Here is an 18,377-nt window from a genome sequence, read left to right as displayed (position 1 = left end):
GTAGTCCAGGGGAGGCTGACCTTCTGGAGAATGATGTCACCCACTCTGCAGTCTACTTTTTACTAGGGAAAAAGGGGGCTTGGGATTATTGAATGCACATGCCAATGAGATGTGGGGGAAGCCAAGAATCTATTAAAGTCTTTAATAGGAATATATTTTCAAAATTTAGATTGAACCTCGTCCAGATTCTCATTATAAAAAAAAGTATGGCCCAGTTTCTTGATTTTAACAGGGAACATCAAAAAAAAAAAAAAGAGGAAGGGAAAAGAACATAAGAAGAAAATAAGAGTTCCAGTAACTCTGGGATTGTGTCACTTTCCAAGAGTAAAAAGAGCCATTGCTGGCTTTTATGTGATATAGTTTCCCATGGGATATTGAGATGAGCAGATCGCTATCAGTGACTGTGAGTTTTCACAGAATCACAGAATCGCAGAATGCTAGGAATTGGAAGGGACCTCAAAAGATCATCTAGTCCAATCCCCCCACCGGAGCAGGAACACCTAGATGAGGCTACACAAGAATGTGTCCAGGCGGGTTTTGGATGTCTCCAGAGAAGGAGACTCCACAACCTCCCTGGGCAGCCTGTTCCAGTGCTGTCACCCTCACTGAGAAGAAGTTTCTTCTCAAATGTAAGTGGAACCTCTTGTGTTCCGGTTTGAACCCATTACCCCTAGTCTTACCATTGGTTGTCACCGAGAAGAGCCTGGCTCCATCCTCATGACACTCACTCCTTATGTATTTATAAACATTAGTGAGGTGACCCCTCAGTCTCCTCCAAACTAAAGAGACCCAGCTCCCTCAGCCTTTCCTCATAAGGGAGATGCTCCACTCCCTTAATCATCTTTGTTGCCCTGTGCTGGACTTTCTCCAGCAGTTCCCTGTCCTTCTTGAACTGAGGGGCCCAGAACTGGACACAATATTCCAGATGTGGTCTCACCACGGCAGAGTAGAGGGGAAGGAGAACCTCTCTCGACCTATTAACCACCCTGATTCTAATACACCCCAGGATGCCATTGACCTTCCTGGCCACAAGGACACAGTGCTGGCTCATGGTCATTCTGCTGTCCACCAGGACCCCCAGGTCCCTTTCCCCTACACTGCTCTCTAACAGGTCATTCCCCAACTTATACTGGAACCTGGGGTTGTTCCTAACCAGATGCAGGACTCTACACTTGCCCTTGTTATATTTTATTAAATTTTTCCCCACCCAACTCTCCAGCCTGTCCAGGTCTCGCTGGATGGCAGCACAGCCTTCTGGCGTGTCAGCCACTCCTCCCAGCTTGGTGTCATCAGCAAACTTGCTGATAGTATACTCTGTTCCCTCATCCAAGTCATTGATGAATATATTGAATAGTACTGGTCCCAGTACAAACTTTGAGGCACTCCACTAGATGCAGGCCTCCAACTAGACTCTGCTCCATTGACCACAACTCTCTGGCTTCTTCCCTTCAGGCAGTTCACAGTCCACCTCACTACCTGATCATCCAGACCACACTTCCTCAGTTTAGCAGCAAGGATACTGTGGGAGACTGTGTCAAATGCTTTACTGAAGTCAAGGTAGACCACATCCACCACTCTGCCATCATCAAGTTTTGCCAGGACATAGACACTAGCAAGGCACTGTGACAACGCTAGAATAATGATCAGTATCTGATCCCGTCCATAAAAGTTGATGACTTATGCAAGAAGTAAAATTGAAGGTACCATGGCAGCTAGTAAAAAGAATTGCCTCCTAAGCAAAATTTCAGGATGAGTATGAGAGTCACACAGTGTGGTATATTGGCAGGTTGGCAGCACATAAAATTTTCCTCCTCCATTAAATTACTGTTTTGATATATGCACACCAAGTCCGCAAAAGTCAAACATCTTAGCTTTGATTGCTGCGTTCTCAAGGCAACTTTCCTTTCAAATGGTTCTTCTTCACCTGAATATGTGTCTTGGCAAGACAACTGCTGCTATCTCTCTTATCAGCAGATATCTTTGGTAGCAGCAGAAATGCTGCTGTCTCCAGAGGGTGTGAAAACTGGCAATTGAGTACAGCTCTAACTGTCTTCATCTGAGAGGGAACATCATAATGCTGCAGTCTTGTGTCGACAAGGATATGCAATAAAGGCTCTGTCTCTTTTGTGTGGAAGAGGTTCAATCTGCTCTTTTACTGCTGGAAAGGAACAATGTTTTCCTGTAGTAGTGATGAGTCCAGACAGACCCCAAGGCTGCGTGATATGGGAGACAGATACCCTGAGCTGAGGTGGTGTTGTTTTTCCAGCTTCCCTGTCAGTAAACATTCCCCTTTTTGGGCAGGCATCACCTCTCTCTTGCCAAAGTTTGTCTGTACTGCTTATTACTCACTTCTTCTCTGATATAATACTCTTCTCCACGTTGAATGTGGTGCTCAGAGAGCTGCCCTGATTGCACCCATCTGAAAAAAGTTGTGAATGCACAAATGTGTATGGGTATCAAGTGGAGGGAAGACTCAGCTGTCCAGAACTTCATCTCAAGGCATCAGATGTGCCTTGAGGCACAAAGAACCAAGTAACTGCTAAGATCCTTTTGGCTTTATCTGATATTCCAGATCCCCAATATAACATCTCCCAAAAGAGTGGAGCTGCTGATGTCAAAGGAGGCTGACAAACCTGTGAATACCTTTGCTTTTCCATTTGCTTTCTGACAGCAGCCGTTGGTTCTCCCAGCCATGCCATGAGGATAATTTGGATGCTGCTTCCCCTTCAAAATCAATTGTGAATGGTCTAGGGTATTGGCAGAGGTCAATATCTGGTTTGGTTTCAATTATCTTGTTGATTTTTTTTGACCTTGAAGAGGAGACTGGAAACAGAGCAGTTGTTGCCAGTGTTATTGGGATCAAGAGCTGATTTCTGCTGCATGCTTCAAATGGCTGGTAGAGTGCCTCATCCAAGCCAAGCAATGGGGAACAAACTGTTCCAGCTTCTTCTTGGTTGAGCTGCAGACACTTTTTCTTCAGGGTAGGGGTGTTTCTGATGCTTCAAAGTCTCACCTTTCACAGGGAAAAGCTAGAATACTCCCTGTCAGTCTGTGCTGCTCCCTAATGACCTGAAAGGAGCCCAAAGCATGTTCTTACTCCAGGGAGGTGTTTGCACCAAAGTCTAATTACCGAAACCTAAATTCTGTTATCTCATGGGTGGTGATCAGATTTCATGTGAACGTATGGAGAGGGACAATGGTACTTCAAAGATTTACATGATTTCCTCAGGGTGGCATGTCATTTTGTCATGAGTGGAAAGTGGCATGTGTTTTGAGCTTTCCACAATACTGCGACATTTTTCCTCAGTTCAGAAATTTTGAACCACGGTGTCTCTGGGGTTTTACGGTTGTTTATTGTATTTTTTATCTTTTAATGTGCTGGAGCTTCCAGATGCTGAGTTGACCCAGAGTAGACTCCATCAAGGATGGCAGAAGTTTGCAATTCGGTTTACTTTTGTCACCACCGAAGGATTTGCCATGATTTCAGTTAATCTTGGCTGCAAAGTTTCAGCAGCTTCTGTTGTGACTTTCTGAAGGATTTGTGCCACAAGGAGTCCTTTTCTGCATCCTATTTCCATTCAGTGTCATCTCCTGGGGTAGCTTTCATTACATGACCCCCTTGTCAATGTTGGTCCCCAGCTGATGGTTGTAGATGAGAGGACTTCTCTCTACTAAAGTGGGGGGCTCGCCATCCTCCAAGCCTGAGTTGATTTGATTTGTCTGTACTTGCAGATGCAGAACAGGTGGGAGCTGGTGTACAGCTCACGGTAGTGTTGTGTATGCCACAGTACAACTGTTTACACACAAGACAGAAAATCACGTCCAACCCGCCTTCTCCTGAGACGGCATAGAGCTGGCCCAAGATTACTGTGTGTTTATATGGGGAGCAGAAAGCCTTGTATTAAAGACAGTCTGGAGGGACTTACAAGGGGATGTTGTGTCTCACTCCTGGGAAAGATCTCTCAGTGCTCTGGAAATAGGTGGGAAAGGAAATCAGATGTCTTGAATTGTACCTTTTGCCCACCTTAGAAAAAAAGGGTTGTTTTTTACCATCAGATCTTGAAAGTATTTTATCTTAGGGGTGACTGAGGCAAGTTTTATCTCTAATGTTCTGACTGCTCAGTTTGTGTTTCAGAAATCTGTAAGAGCTAAAGGGAAGTAAAGTGTTATTCTGAGTTGTTCTAGATTTACTATTGATCCCAGTGAGTCTTGTAATTTGAGGCAAACCTATAAAAAAATCCTTCTCTATAATTCACTAACATTAAATATAATTTCTTTTCATTCCTCACTTTTGTGCCATACAGTACATACTTTCCCCCTTAAATCTACTGCTGTAACAATCTTTTTTGGCACTCTGTGAGCTGTATCTCAAAGAACTACGGAGCACTCTTTGTATTTCTGCTACCAACCCAGCAACTTGGCACGAGGTAAATTTCGTGTCTCATTTGGGCCTTTTAAAGATTTTACCAGGGGATTCATAACTTGATAATTGGCCAATGGCTCTAGAGAAAAAAACAGGCAGCTACACTCCATGAAGTCAAAAATGGCTCTCATTCCTATGAAAGAGGGAAGTTCTCATTCCTAGAAATGGGGAAATAATGAAGAAATAGTCCAGCACCTAGCAAATCAGGTGTCCCTGCCCTTGCTTGGTGAGAAGACAAGGAAGAAGCATCAAAGCTGTTTAGTTTTTCAAGATGGTGAAGAAGAAACTCGGAGGGGTAGTAGTGGCACAAGAAGGATGTGATAAAGAATCTTTGAGTCCTTCTGAAGGTTATAGGTTTGAGTTTTGGAAAACTAGGAATGGGCAGAGAGACCTCAGGCTGCCAGTTATACTTGCAAGGCAAAAGTTGTCATGATATTTGAGAGCAGGAGTGACACCTGATGTTGTGGCATTTAGATGCCTAGACATGCAAGTAGGTGTTGAGCAGGACTGAGGCATGTGCTGCTCAAAGCAGGAATGTATCCAGGTTTGTACTAGGCCTGGTTGTTAAAGGACATGAGATCAGATGAAAACAGTGGCACCCTCTGGCCTCATAATCTATCAATCAGATCACCTGACAATCTGCACAACCCCTCCTTCATTACCATCTAAGATTTCCACACTCATGCAAGTACCTAATTTTTGTCCTGCAACCAGAAGCTGCAGTAACTTGGAAAACAGAGACTAAGTTTCATAAAGCCATACCTGAGGTGCATGTATATGCAAAGTGCACAGAAGAGGAACAGGATTTAAACTTTTTGTTCGAATTTGTTTTCCTGCTTGCATGCCTTCACATTTATTTACTGCTGTGTCTAAGGGTAGAAGATCACAAAAAACTGGGAAAAGTTGGTCTCCCTCATGCTTTAGAAAATCCCTTTACACCTGTGTATGTGTCTGTAGAGCCTTCACAAAAATCAGACCTTTCAAGAATGACTTACAGTATACCTGCATGGACAGGCTTCTCTGTCTGTGCTCCACGCTGGCCAGCAATGCCAGCTCCATTTGGAAAACTGGAGAGCTGCATTAGCATGGCTCTGTGCCTGAGTGAATATAAGCTGCCTCTCAGGAGGGCTTATCAGCTCAAGCAAGGAGGAAAGCCATGAGCCAGATGAATGACTAGTGGCCACAGCCCATCTTTTCCACACCCTCAGGTGCTCAGACACATACCTATCACATGGTGCAGATGCTGATGTGTTGGGTGTGTGTCAGAAGAGGGGCTGTGGCTCCCTCAGGAGACTGATCAGCAGGGCTGTGCACTGATTATTCCCAAACATTTGGTGTTCAGGCTAGGTCCTGCTCACATCTGAAGGTGGAAGAAGATGGCTGGGCTAAGGCTGTGGGCTAGACACTGTCCTACTGAGCTGAGTAGAGCCCCTGAGCCATAGGCTGGCCATACTGAACCTGCAGCCCATATCTGTGTTCATGAGAAGTGAAACTAGCTTGGAGATGGAAGTGGTCTGAACCGTTTAAGAAGTGACTGTATGCAAAGAATAATAACTTTGTGCTGGCTGATAAATCAAAATTTGAAATCTTAAGACAAATCACCTTGTGGTTCCCATCCTAGTTAGAAAGTCAAGGCAGCAGCTCTGAGGACCCTCAGCCCTGTCTGTTCTCAACGAGACTGTGAATACCAGGTTATCATTGTTGGAGCCCAACCATGCCAAGAGCTGGAGGCAGCAATCAAGTTATCCAAACTGCTCTAAAGCTCTTGCCTGTTGCACAGGACATGAAATTCATGTTCAGATATCTTGTGTTGACTGCAGCTTCAGTTTGTGCTTGTTCTCTTCCTCTGCACTAAGCAAGGATTTTGAGGACTGAGAGGTTTCTATGGAGGCACTACCGGTGATGGCAGCAACCAATGCCTGGAAATGTTAGCAAGGAAAGTAGGATGCTGTTGAGTCCAATGTGTGATATATGTACACCTTTCAGATAAAGGAGGTTGGAATAAGTTGTGGGTCAACTGGCTAGTGTGATGTGGCTCATGAGAGAGATTCTAGAAATTTTTCCATGAGCAATTGCTTCAGGCTCACTTGGCACTTACGCTCTCTCTTTTACCTCTCTGTTGCCAGAAAACTCCCTTGGCTAACACTGGCTGCTGACAGATGTGTTTTCCATTTACAGAGCAGTGGTAGAAGATCTCTGTGTGACCTGCCCTGTGTGAAAGAGGTCCTCTTTGCCTTTCTGACACTCTGGCATGCTGAATGCTTTAAGAATACTCCAGCCCCTAGCTTTAATGCACATCATACCTGTGGACTGGGTATGTTTGGGCTTGCAGTTAACCCTGATGTTGTGGTAAACACAAGCTCAGTCTAGGTAAAGGCAAAAGTAGGGGTCTGTTGGGAACATACAGAGAATCAGCACCATTACCAAGGCTTAGAAGGATGCAGGTGACAGGAAGTAAAGACCAATCATAAGCTACTTGAGATGAAATTTTAATGGTAGTTCTTATTTGTATCCAGATGAAAAGCTGTAGTTTCTTCCCTAAACCCTATGAGCAGGTATCTGATATTGGTGCACAGCCAGCATTTCTATATGGTGTTCACAAGAGGGCATGCTGGCTTGTGGAAGAAGGTTTGCCTTTACATCCCACCATATCCACAGGCTTTCAATTTTCCACCATTATTTCATTCTTCTTTTTCCCACTTCCTATCTTTACCAATAATTTCTTACTTCTTGGTCCAGTTTGTGGTTTTTTTTAGCATTCTTGCACTAGATAATTCTCCACTTCACCTCTTCAGAAATGTTCCCCTCTGTTTGATAAGGTCAACTTAGTTACCACTTCTATGCCCAGTCACAGAGCAGGTTCCTTTCAGGATAGCAACAGCACTTGGCTAAGCCCTGGACATAACGGCGGGACACTGTGAAGACAGACACATCCATCTGCCATGTGGGGCGGGGTTCAGATACAAAGGAGAGGTGTTTGAATTTACGGACCTTGCATTTTATACATATGTGACTTGCTGACTGTACATATCTGGGACTGATGTGTGCAGGGCCAGAAATGGTCTTCAGAAGACTGGACATAACTGATTAATCACTCTTGAATAATCATAAATGTTGAGATGAGAGATAATGCAACATTCATCGTAAATGCTGTTGGTGTTGGCAATTATTTCTGGGACAATAGTAAGTAGAGAAAAGGAAAACGGGAAAATTATTGAGGGATTCATTTTGTTTTTCCTTAAATGTGGTTTCACTTGACTTAAATCAGACCTAAATGTAGCCTCGTGTATCAGTTTAACTAGATTGGTTTGTATCCATGCCTTCCATTAAAATAACATACACATCTGCATATCTGAGACTGTAGTATGGTATGGATATATTTGCTGGGCTTGCTGCCATCTCTAGGGGTATTTGGCTGACTTAGTAACAACTACAGTCCAAGTCATAACTTCACAAAAGTTCGGGTTGCATTTGGCCCACACTTAGTGCTGCCAGCAAAGATGAATCAGAAATATTGTTCAGAGCAAAGTAGGGCTGTTTGCCTTTTGAAGAGGGTGAGCTGAGATGGGCCTTGCTTTGTGTTGTTTCCTGATCCACCTAAAGATGTATTCTGCAAATGATCAGAAACTTCAGGCTTCTGTGTTAACGCTCTGTTGCAGCCGAAGTCTGGTGTGTCCCATGCTTATGGCTGGCATTTGCAGCAAAGCATTATTGAAAGACAGTTATCAGGTCTGGCATTTGCTCCTGTTGATAGATCTTTCACCTCCTCATCATTTTAAAGTTACGGAGAAAAGAAAAAAATCTTTTGTTTCCTAGTTACTGTGTTGTCACTTCGAGGTCTTTCCATCGGCCTGCAAATAGGAGCAGTTCAGAGCAGAATTACTTTAGTCCCCCTTTTAGGGTAACCAGGAATGTACAACTCAGTGTTTCAGTTTCAGAACCATTAAGAATACATTGTAACTGCTAATCAGAGATCTGTACTTACTCTCTGGAGACAAATCCTCAGTTATGGGTATGACAGAACTGTAACTCCTTAGCAGATGTTTAAAGCCTAATGCTCAAGGTAACTGCTCTGTGTGCTCTTCTCCTGCATAGTTTTTAAAGGTTAACAATGGGGCAAAGAAAGACTGAAGCAAAGACATTGTAGTTAATAATTTATTCTATGTGGCTTTCTTCAAATAGATCATTAACTGCTCATACATCTATACATGTGTATTTTTACTTATTCTCCAAACACTGTCAGCAAGTAAGTCACTGTTTGAACTTTGTGAAATATATGGGATAAAAAATCAAGTGTGGAATTACTGTGGGTTAAATACAACTCACTTTGTGCTGTATTTGTTTTGTGATTATGTGACCTCTGTATTTTGAGCTTTGATAGTGAAGTGATGATATAAGAACTCACCTGTCTGCCTGCCCTCTCTGTCAGAGGTTATCCTCTTTAGTGCAGGGCTAACAGGGAAATGTGTGTCTGTACTTGTGTATCTTGGTTCAAACTCACTTTTATCAGCAATTTCAACTAAAACAGACTTTGCAGTGACACTGCTTGTGTAGAGGCAGATGTTCCCTTCTGCTGATCCTACTGCAGTATTGACAATGTGTAACAGAGAGACAAGGAGAAAGACTGGAGAAGGTACCATCTTCATTTACCACAACAAAATAAGGCAGAGATTGTCTGTCAAGGACTTTTAATGAACCAGGGAACTGCATCTTTTAAAATAAATACTAAATTTAAAAATCACACAAAAAATCTTAGAACTTTGGAGCAAAAATGGACGAGCAAATTTGAGCATTTCAGTGTTGTCAATGAGGGAATATAGAGAGCCCCTTATGCCATTTCAAACTTTAAATTTCCTCAGTAGTCATAATGGAGATTGGACTAAATACTTCTCTTTTATGCTTCTGAATGAATGTCAAAAGAAATCAGTGGCTTAGCAATGAGCATTCATCCTGACAGTGGTAATGGGAATGATTGCTTTGAGTTAGCAATACAGAAACATGCATTTTCCTGATGCTGCCTGAATCAGTGGCAGACAATCCAGACTGTGCTTACCCAAGGTTGATTTTCTTATTTTTCTGGCTCTTATTTCAAAATTTTTTTAAAATAAAAAAAATTCCAAAATATTTTAGTGTCTTCAAAGTTGTATTTTCACTTTAAAGCCCCATTTTGTTTAATCCTAGATGTGTTAGAAAGAGTCAGATATCATAGAATCATAGAAGAGTTTGGGTTGGAAGGGACCTTCGAAGGTCATCTAGTCCAACCCCCTGCAATGAGCAGGGACATCTTCAACTAGATCAGGTTGTTCAGAGCCCCGTCCAGCCGAGCCTTGGATGTCTCCAGGGACACCTCTCAGACCAATCTGTTCCAGTGTTTCACCACCCTCACTGTAAAAAATTTCTTCCTTCTATCTAGTCTAAATCTACCTTTTTAGTTTAAAACCATTATTCCTTGTCCTGTTGCTACAGGCCCTGCTAAAAAATCTGTCCCCATCTTTCTTATAAGTGCACTTTAAGTATTGAAAGGCCCCAATAAGGTCTCTCTGGAGCCTTCTCCAGGCTGAACAATCCCAAGTCTCTCAGTCTTTCCTCATAGCAGAGGTGTTCCAGCCCTCTAATCACCTTTGTGGCCTCCTCTGGACCTCCTCCCACAGGTCTGTGTCTTTTCTCTGCTGAGATACAATCTCACATTCTTACCATAATGAACTGACACAGAATCCGTCTTTCTAGTGCATCTCTTAACCATTAACATCACCTGTTCTCTTTCCATCAAGCAGCACTACATTTGGTTCCTCCCCATTTTGCAGAAGACCTAGACAGTTCTCAAAATCCTGCTGATTTTTTCCCACAAGGTGACACAAGAGAAAGCTGTCCCTTACTTTTGAGCCTCAGTGTGCAATCTCTGCCTTGGTTAAATTTTATCTGCACATTCTCATTCCCCCTTTTCCAGTCCCTTTGCCTTTCATCTGTCATCTTCTAGCCTTACCAGTTGTGTCCCTATTTCCTCTGGTTCTACTTATTCCCTGGTCAAATCTCTTCACCAGTACCTCTTTGCTCCTTTTTAGAAGAATATTCAGTGCTAGTTGTGCTAATACAGAAATGTGATTTCATACAATTGGAATCATTGGAATGAAAAATGTTTCACACCAGAAAACTACATTCCTTTTAGCACAGAACTGATTTTCCTGGTTGACCAAGGAAACTTCCTCTAACTCAGAATCTTGCCTATAAATAATCTCAAACTCAAAATTGTGCCATCAGCTTGTTTATATAATTTTCAGTTTGTTACTGTTCTTGGTAATATTACACAGTATTGTTTTCCCAGGTCAGAATATGTGAGCATTCCTGCTGTGAAAAATTATCAAATCTATTGTTCATAGTATTAATAATGTATAATACATTGATACTACCAACATGCATATATATCAACATTTTGTTAACACCAGTGACACAACATATGGAATTCCTTTTAGAGTTAAAACACACAATTCAAAATCCTGACACATCCTCTTTCTCTGCTTAGTGGAACAGACAGATATCTGGACTTACAGAGTGGTGCTTTCTTGCAGCTTTTCTCACTGCCTTTGATTACTCTATGGCATGCTTGCTTCCTTCTCCTTTTTAAAAGCGACGAAAATCTCTGTTGAAAAACAAAATCATAACAAAAAAGCAGCAGGAAAGACCAAGGGATGCTATTAATAAAGTGTGGTGTCTTGCCAAGAAAGGCTGAGTTTTCCATCAGCCATTTTTACCACCCTTGTTTCTTTATTAAACTAAGCTGTTCTTTAATGAGACCGTCTCATTTTGCAGATGTGGTCTCGGGCTCTGAACATCCTCCCATGTGTTTTGTTTTACAGGAGGCAGCACAGGCACCTCCCCGACCACCTCCAGCACGGGGACCCCGTCACCCTCTGCTTCCTCTCACCTTCTCTCTCCATCCTGCTCACCTCCAGCCTTTCATCTGGCCCCCAACACTTTTAATGTTGGCTGCCGGGAGAGTCAGCTTTGCAACCTCAACCTGTCTGATTATCCCCCGTGTGCCAGAAGCAACATGGCTGCCTTGCAGAGCTACCCAGGGCTGAGCGATGGTGGCTACAACCGGCTGCAGAGCAGCACTGCTTCTGCCTCACAGTCCACCGAAACTTTCATGCCTCAGAGGACTCCATCCTTGATCTCAGGAATGCCAACTCCTTCCTCCCTGCCCAGCAACAGCAAGATGGAGGCATACAGTGGCCAGCTGGGGTCCTTCCCCAGCTCCCAGTTTCAATATGTCATGCAAGCAGGCAACCCTGCCTCCACCTCCTCCTCTTCACACATGTTTGGTGGTGGCCACATGCAGCAGAGCTCCTACAATGCTTTCTCCCTGCACAATCCCTACAACCTCTATGGATACAATTTCCCTGCTTCCCCCAGGCTGGCGGCAAGCCCAGAGAAACTCACCACCACCCAAAGCACTTTACTCTGCTCTTCCCCGTCCAGTGGGGCCTTTGGAGAGAGGCAATACCTTTCCACCGGGATGGATCATGGGATGCACATGATCAGCCCACCCTCTGGCAACCAACAGACGGCCAATGCCTGTGACAACAGACAGTATGGTGCGGTTCAGGGCTCCTCCTCACAGATGTCTGTGCACATGGTCTAATAAGAGGTGCCTCTCCCTGGCATCGAAGGCAGCTGGACCTTCATTGTTTCCATGGGTAAATCCATCCCAATACCTTTCTGTCTTCAAACTTATAGTGGAACTAGTAATGATAAAAAAGAACACAAGTCACCTATGTATGTGCCACTGAACCTTGTGGAAAGCCTAGTCTGACAGCCATTGCAGCTTGTTGTAGCCCAGGTCCTCCAGAACTGGCATGGAGTATTTGCTCTTTCTGGACATTGCAGGAGAGAGGGTATGACTTTAATGGGAAGCTGGAGAGAAACAGGCCAACATACCATTTATGCATTAACTCTCAGCCTGTGTGGGCTCTTGCAGTGGAGGGAACTGTGTCCCTGTGCTATCTCCTCCAGGTGTGGAAGAAAGGCTGCCTCCCAAGGCTTCATCGTCTGAAGCTGAACTGTCCATAGCTTTAAAGACCTCTGCCTTTCCAGACTGTCCCTCACTGCTGAAGCAGCTCAGCCCATCTCTGAAGCCAACAGTGGCCCACGGCTCCTTCTCCCACTGTAGCACAGGAATGGCACTGCTGGGCTGGAGCTTCTCCTCCCAAAGAGGTTTCTGCATTTTCACTATGGCTCTGCCCAACTGGCAGTTTCTTTGCAAGGGTTGAGCTTAACAGCATCCAGCTGACAGACAGAGATGGGAGAGAGAGAAGAGAGACAAAAGCTTTAACCCACAAGTGAGCCTCAGGCATAAGCAGTGACTGATCTTCAGAAAGATGCGTGGAGGTTCAGCTTCTCTTGGCATGACCAGAAGTAATGCACACAAACCAAACGGATCACAGCCTTCGAGGGGAACATGTGTCCCGGAGCACTCGACCCAATGGGAGGAAACTCTCCAGACTGAGCTTATGGGAAAGAGCAATGAGAAAAGACAGACCTGCTCTACAGAAGTGAAGCCGGCTTTCCTCACTTTGCATGCAAGCGTTGCCATAAAAACCCATTAGCGTTTCAGGAACAGTGAGGCCGAGTATTCGCCAGCCTCCTGCCTGCCACATGATATCTGTTTAACCAAATAGATCATTGCCTTTTGACATCTTTCTTTTCTCTTTTCTTCTTTTTTTTCCTCTCTTGCTCTGTTTTGTTTTGTTTTTGTTTTGTTCTTTTGGTTTTTTTTTTGGTCTTCAAATCCTTTTAAAAATAAGAAAACAATTGTAGCTTGGTGCAAGCTATGCATTTAAGTTGTGTGAAAATGCAAATACCAAGTAACAGAATACAGATATTATTGAGATTTGTTGTGAGGTGTTGTAGATAAATGTATTTATATGCCTAGTGAGGGATTCAATATTATGAATATAAAAGAGGGCAATAAAAATGGTATGTAAAATATGTATGAAGAAAAAGGTGTATAAAGATTTGCCCTATGCACGGAACTTTGTTTCTAAGTGCCAAGCACAGAATGCGCTAAATAAATCTTTGCAATTGTTTCCTCTGTGTTTTTCTCTCTCTGTGAGGCTTCCTCAATGGTCTTCTAGAGACAGACACTTTCAAAAAACTGTCACGCGTGTTTGCACAACAGAGGAAATGAACACACAGTGCTAAATTGTGAAGTCCAGGCAATATTACAATAAAAATAAAATTCTGTCTTCTCAAGAAATTTTAAAAATTGAGTGGTTGGGATCTGTAAGGCACCTGCCTTCACAGGAAGTGTGTCTTATGGATACTTAGAGTTATTTTGATTGTTGAAGTCTAATAAAAAGTTATTAAGAATAATTTTTCACATTTAATATAGAAAATAATACTTAAAAATGACCATAAAATTTGTGTCTCATTTTCAAATGTCATTTTGGGGTATGTGTTACCTTTTCATTTGCACTACATTTTCTATATGAGATCAGAACATTAACACTGAAAACACTGGGGAAGCTGAAGTCCCCTCAAACCTGGCTGTAAGTTATATCCGCAGAGTTTACAGCTTTCTTTGTGTCAATAAATTTTTTTTACTGAATTGAAAAAGCACCAGGAAGGCAGAAGAACCTTGAAAGACAAATTTTGCAAGCATTTATTCATTTTTATTTTTACAGGGGAAGATAAATATACCAATGCTATTCCCAGCTTTGTGCCTAGTCTGTCCAACTGCATTCTGGCTTTTACTGTGTCTAGCCCTGGATGCTTCATAGAAGGGTTGGAGACACTATGAATGGGAACGAATCTGTCCCTCCTTTTGCTATCTTCTGTTAAACCCTGTCTTTACTGAGGTGTACCCTGCTACATTTGGACTCCTCCCAATTTGGCATAACTGAAAAAAATAACTTTGATAAGTCTATGACCCATTCAGTCTTCTAGCAGTATCCATTGCTTTATATTTATTGACACCAAATGTCATTACAGTTGTGTTGTCTGTTTACTTTGTTTAGCTCAGTCTTTCAGATGTTTCCTATAAACTTCACTAAAGCTGATTTTTACTTGGTTTCTCCTACAAGAACTGCTACATTATTGCTCAAGTCTTCTCCAAGTGGCTGACAAGTTTACTGATTTTGAATCATCTTCGTGAATGAATTTGTCTCCAATGTTAATGCTTTTCCATGATCAAAATATGTAAAAAGCAACACCAGCATCACTGGTGGCTAACCACTCCTTTCTTAAGTTGCCTTCCTAACCCCATCTGGTTCACCGCCTTCCAGACTAGTAAGATTGCTCCTGTAAAGCTTCCTCATACATACAGATGGTGCAGCCCTTTGAATATCAGGGAAAGAAATCACACTGTTCAAGAGCAAAGCATTGCTCTTTCTCATTTATTCTGTTTAATTCTTTGTGGGTCTGTATTGCAGCTAATAAGAAAGTGTGATTTAATGAAATCTAAATAATTCTCAGTACCAAACTGTGTGTTTCTTGATGAAAACAAGAAATCAAAAATTATCACTGGAAACAGTCACTGAAGAAAGAAAAAGGTATAATCTTCAATATTAGCATGAGTAGGAATCGCTGGCGAAGAGCTTTTGGAATTGTCACCCAGACTCTTCAGCAATATTATCCTTCAAGTTATTGAGCATCCTGTCCCTGATCCAAAAAAACTCTTCAGCATACTGAGATATTACTCCATTCGATTTGCTTTGGTATGAAACTCATTTACCTTAGGGTGAGCATTTATTGACCATATTTATTAACATATTTATCTAGCTCTTACGTGGCACATATATACAATGAGAAACCTTAGTTAGATAGATAGTTATTCTTTCATCTTAGCATATGTTTGTGTTTTTTGTTGATGCAGGATCAGAATATTCCGCACCAGGACTGAAAAAGGACAGGAAAAAAATGAGAGAGGTTTCCTGGTCCCAAGATGTAAAGTTGTAAGTACACAAATATGACTCTGTGTGGAAGTTACATCGACAGTATATGAGAATTAAAAACAAGCTAACAGTGAAACTGGGAAAAAATGGTAAACTTTTTCCTTGGTTATCACTGTGCAAAACAAAAGTAGAGCAGTGTTTGGAGGGCAGTATCAAAGATAACAGGCTAAAGCATGTTAAAATTATGTACTTAGTGTTCAGTGAGGTGCACAGCTGAAATCCTCCTAGGATAATACTGAGCAGAAAGCCTGCTTAAGGCCTCAGCATCCCCCTCAGAAACACCAGGTGAGTACTGAATTTGAAATGGACCCAGGTATGACAGAGGCATCTTGTGTAAAGCAATGGCTCCTCTCCCACCACCACCCCCACAGGGACACAAGGCTCTGAGCTATTTGTCATTTTTTACCAAGGCTTCCCAGATCAGAGGTGATGGCAATGGGTACTGGGAGAGATGCACCGGTACCAGTCTGTGGGATCCACCTGGGACCAGCTTACCTGGTGGGTGGTCCAGGTTGCAGTACACACAGCAGCCACCCCTAGAAAGCTCCTTTTCCTTGGGCGCCTGCCCTAACCACAGGGCTTGAGAGCCCACCTGTCATGGTCATGTTCTCATCCAGGAGCCCTTTGATTGCTCATTTGCAAAACATGTGTGCATGGTGGGCAGAGGTGGCAGCTGTGTGTTTCCTTTCTCCTTCCTTTCCTACTTCACCATGAACATTTGAACCCTTTGGCCAGCTTTAAGCAGCTTTGATAGTGTGGTTACAGTCACAAAGATTTCTTACATGTTTCTTTAGATGACACAGCAGAGGAGGACAAGGCCCTTATTAATTTTCCCAGTGCAGAGAAGGCCACCATATGACATCTCCTCATTCAAAGAAGCCACACAAGGAATAGGTATCCTGTACTCCTTCCTACCCCAAATGTCATCTGGCATATGCATGTTATTAGACACAATAGGATCTATCGAGAGCTGCAGCAATCAGGGGGTTTTTACTTCACCACTCCTAGGCTGACTCATTTGCTATTAGCCCATGTAGGCTTCTGGCTTCCAGTCCCAGAGAGAGAGATGCTGGAAATGTAAAAGGTGAAGCATCATGTACCTCTTTGAAGAAGTACCCTTTTTTAAAAAAGTCCAATCCAAATGCCAGGAAGAGTAGTAGAAATCTTGATGATAGGAGATCCCTCAACTTGCAGCACTGGCTGTTCCAAATGCAAACCTGGCAACTTGTTACACAAACAGAAAAGATGGGGCAAAAATAATCAGAGCAGGTTTGTCAGCTTTGCAAATTTTATTTAGCTTCATTCCTTGACACACACTGACAGGCACAGGACATAAATATTACTGTGACCACAGTTAGTGCAGCTCAGCAAAACCAGGACATTGCACTCCAGTGTGACATAGTGTTCTTGGAGGGAATGTAAGTACTATGACCTAAAGCAAAATGCTTAGGTCACAAACATAAATAAAAACTGTGACATTATGTTAAATACACTACAGCAAAAATTACAGATGACTTGCTCATGTGGCTGATTTATTGCATCCTGGGTGAACCTTGACTAATGCAGGTGAGGGCCGACAATCATTTACCGTTAAAAAAACCCAGGCATTCAGATTTTTTTTCCCCAGCACAACTAGGTGTATTGACCTAGAACACACATCCCATGTTTGTCTAGCACTAGCAGATGAGTTTTTCTGGGTGTTGTTTGTTGGGCATCATTCTAAACAAAACGACAACAACACGAAAGTGCACCCAAGGACCGAGCAAAGGAATGCCTGAGCATGCCAATTACGTGCTATAGATGCACTAGAAATGCAGCTATAAAAGCAGTTGCAGAACTTTGTAAGGAGGGTGCTGGTGTGGCCAAGGGGTAACTTGCTATAAATAAGACAGTTCCCATTGGAGGACCATCTGACTCCTTCAGCGCTGTTTCTTCCTTAGAGGACCAGCCTGCAGGACCAGGAGTTTTGGCCAGGTCTGTAACCCAGCATTTTGAATCCACTGATGGGACCATTTCTGAGAACTTGTCTGTCGGTCTGCTGTAGGCTCCAGTTGACCAACAAAACTTCTGCTGGAAAAGTGGCTCACTCAGTCTTCTGACTGCTCCTTCTAACTTGTCTGTAATTGCTATCTAGGAAACTGTATGGAATACAGCTAAATTCCCTGCAACTCTTTTCAAGAGTTGTTTTTCCATGTCAGTAACTCTTGCTTTATTACCTCAGAAGAGTAACATGACCACAAATATTAGCTCCTTTCTACAATAAAAATTTCCAACAATTTGAACATGCCCAAAAGAAGGACTGGACTATAAAAGAGCATTTCACACAGCTACTTGCTGTCATGTTGCAATAGCCCAGTAGTGAGCATGGCTTCTGTGTTGGCAGCAGCTCATTCAGAGAGGAGAAACAAACGTCCACAGTAGGGTTAATTGTGCAATAGTCTATCTCTGGAGCTCGTCTTTTTTTTCTGACTCAATGTGGAACTCATTGCATGCTGTGGGGGAGAAGGATTAGGAGCCTGTATAATTTTACACTGGTTGAAGTTCCTACAGATGCTGTTCTTATTCCAGTAATGTTCTAAATTTGTTGAGCATTTTGGAAGCTCTGACATTCAGCTGGATAATGATCTTCTCTGCTGAGATAGGATGACTTCTGTGGGTTCCTCTCGGGTGCTTTCAGAAGCAGTCCTAGGCTTTCTTAGGTCATGTCTCCCCTTGAGCATCCAGCACCACACGCACCTCAGGGAACTATTTTCCAGCTGACTGGATGCAGCAGTTCTGCAGAGACACAGAGCTGGCTCAGCAGTGACTGTGAGCAGAGACCATCAGTCCTTCTCTTAGGATGATGAGCAGGGGGGTGCTGGTTTAGCCAAAAAAAGAGAGGCTGCCTGCAGGTATTCTCAGGGAAGGTGCCTGTGTCTGCGATGGGATTTTCCCTCCAGACCACACAGATGACAGCCATGGGGACGTGCTGCAGTGCCCACCACCTTCCCAGTGTTTCCTTTGTA

General features: G+C 43.0%; 1 protein-coding gene across 1 annotated transcript in view; it reads left to right on the top strand.

The window, feature by feature from the left end:
* Positions 1 to 13,506, top strand: part of TBX15 (T-box transcription factor 15) — a 97,533-nt gene extending 84,027 nt beyond the window's left edge. Inside the window, exon 8 of the mRNA XM_065844323.2 lies at positions 11,278 to 13,506. Within this exon, the coding sequence (XP_065700395.1) occupies positions 11,278 to 12,062 (785 nt within the window). The 3' untranslated portion in view covers positions 12,063 to 13,506. The remainder of the gene's footprint in view (positions 1 to 11,277) is intronic.
* Positions 13,507 to 18,377: the final 4,871 nt, after the last annotated feature.

The sequence above is a fragment of the Patagioenas fasciata genome, chromosome 1 (genome assembly GCF_037038585.1).
Source record: "Patagioenas fasciata isolate bPatFas1 chromosome 1, bPatFas1.hap1, whole genome shotgun sequence".
In the NCBI taxonomy this organism is placed as follows: Eukaryota; Metazoa; Chordata; class Aves; order Columbiformes; family Columbidae; genus Patagioenas; species Patagioenas fasciata.
Note: the sequence above shows the minus strand (reverse complement) of the source record. Positions and strands in the feature narration are given on the sequence as shown.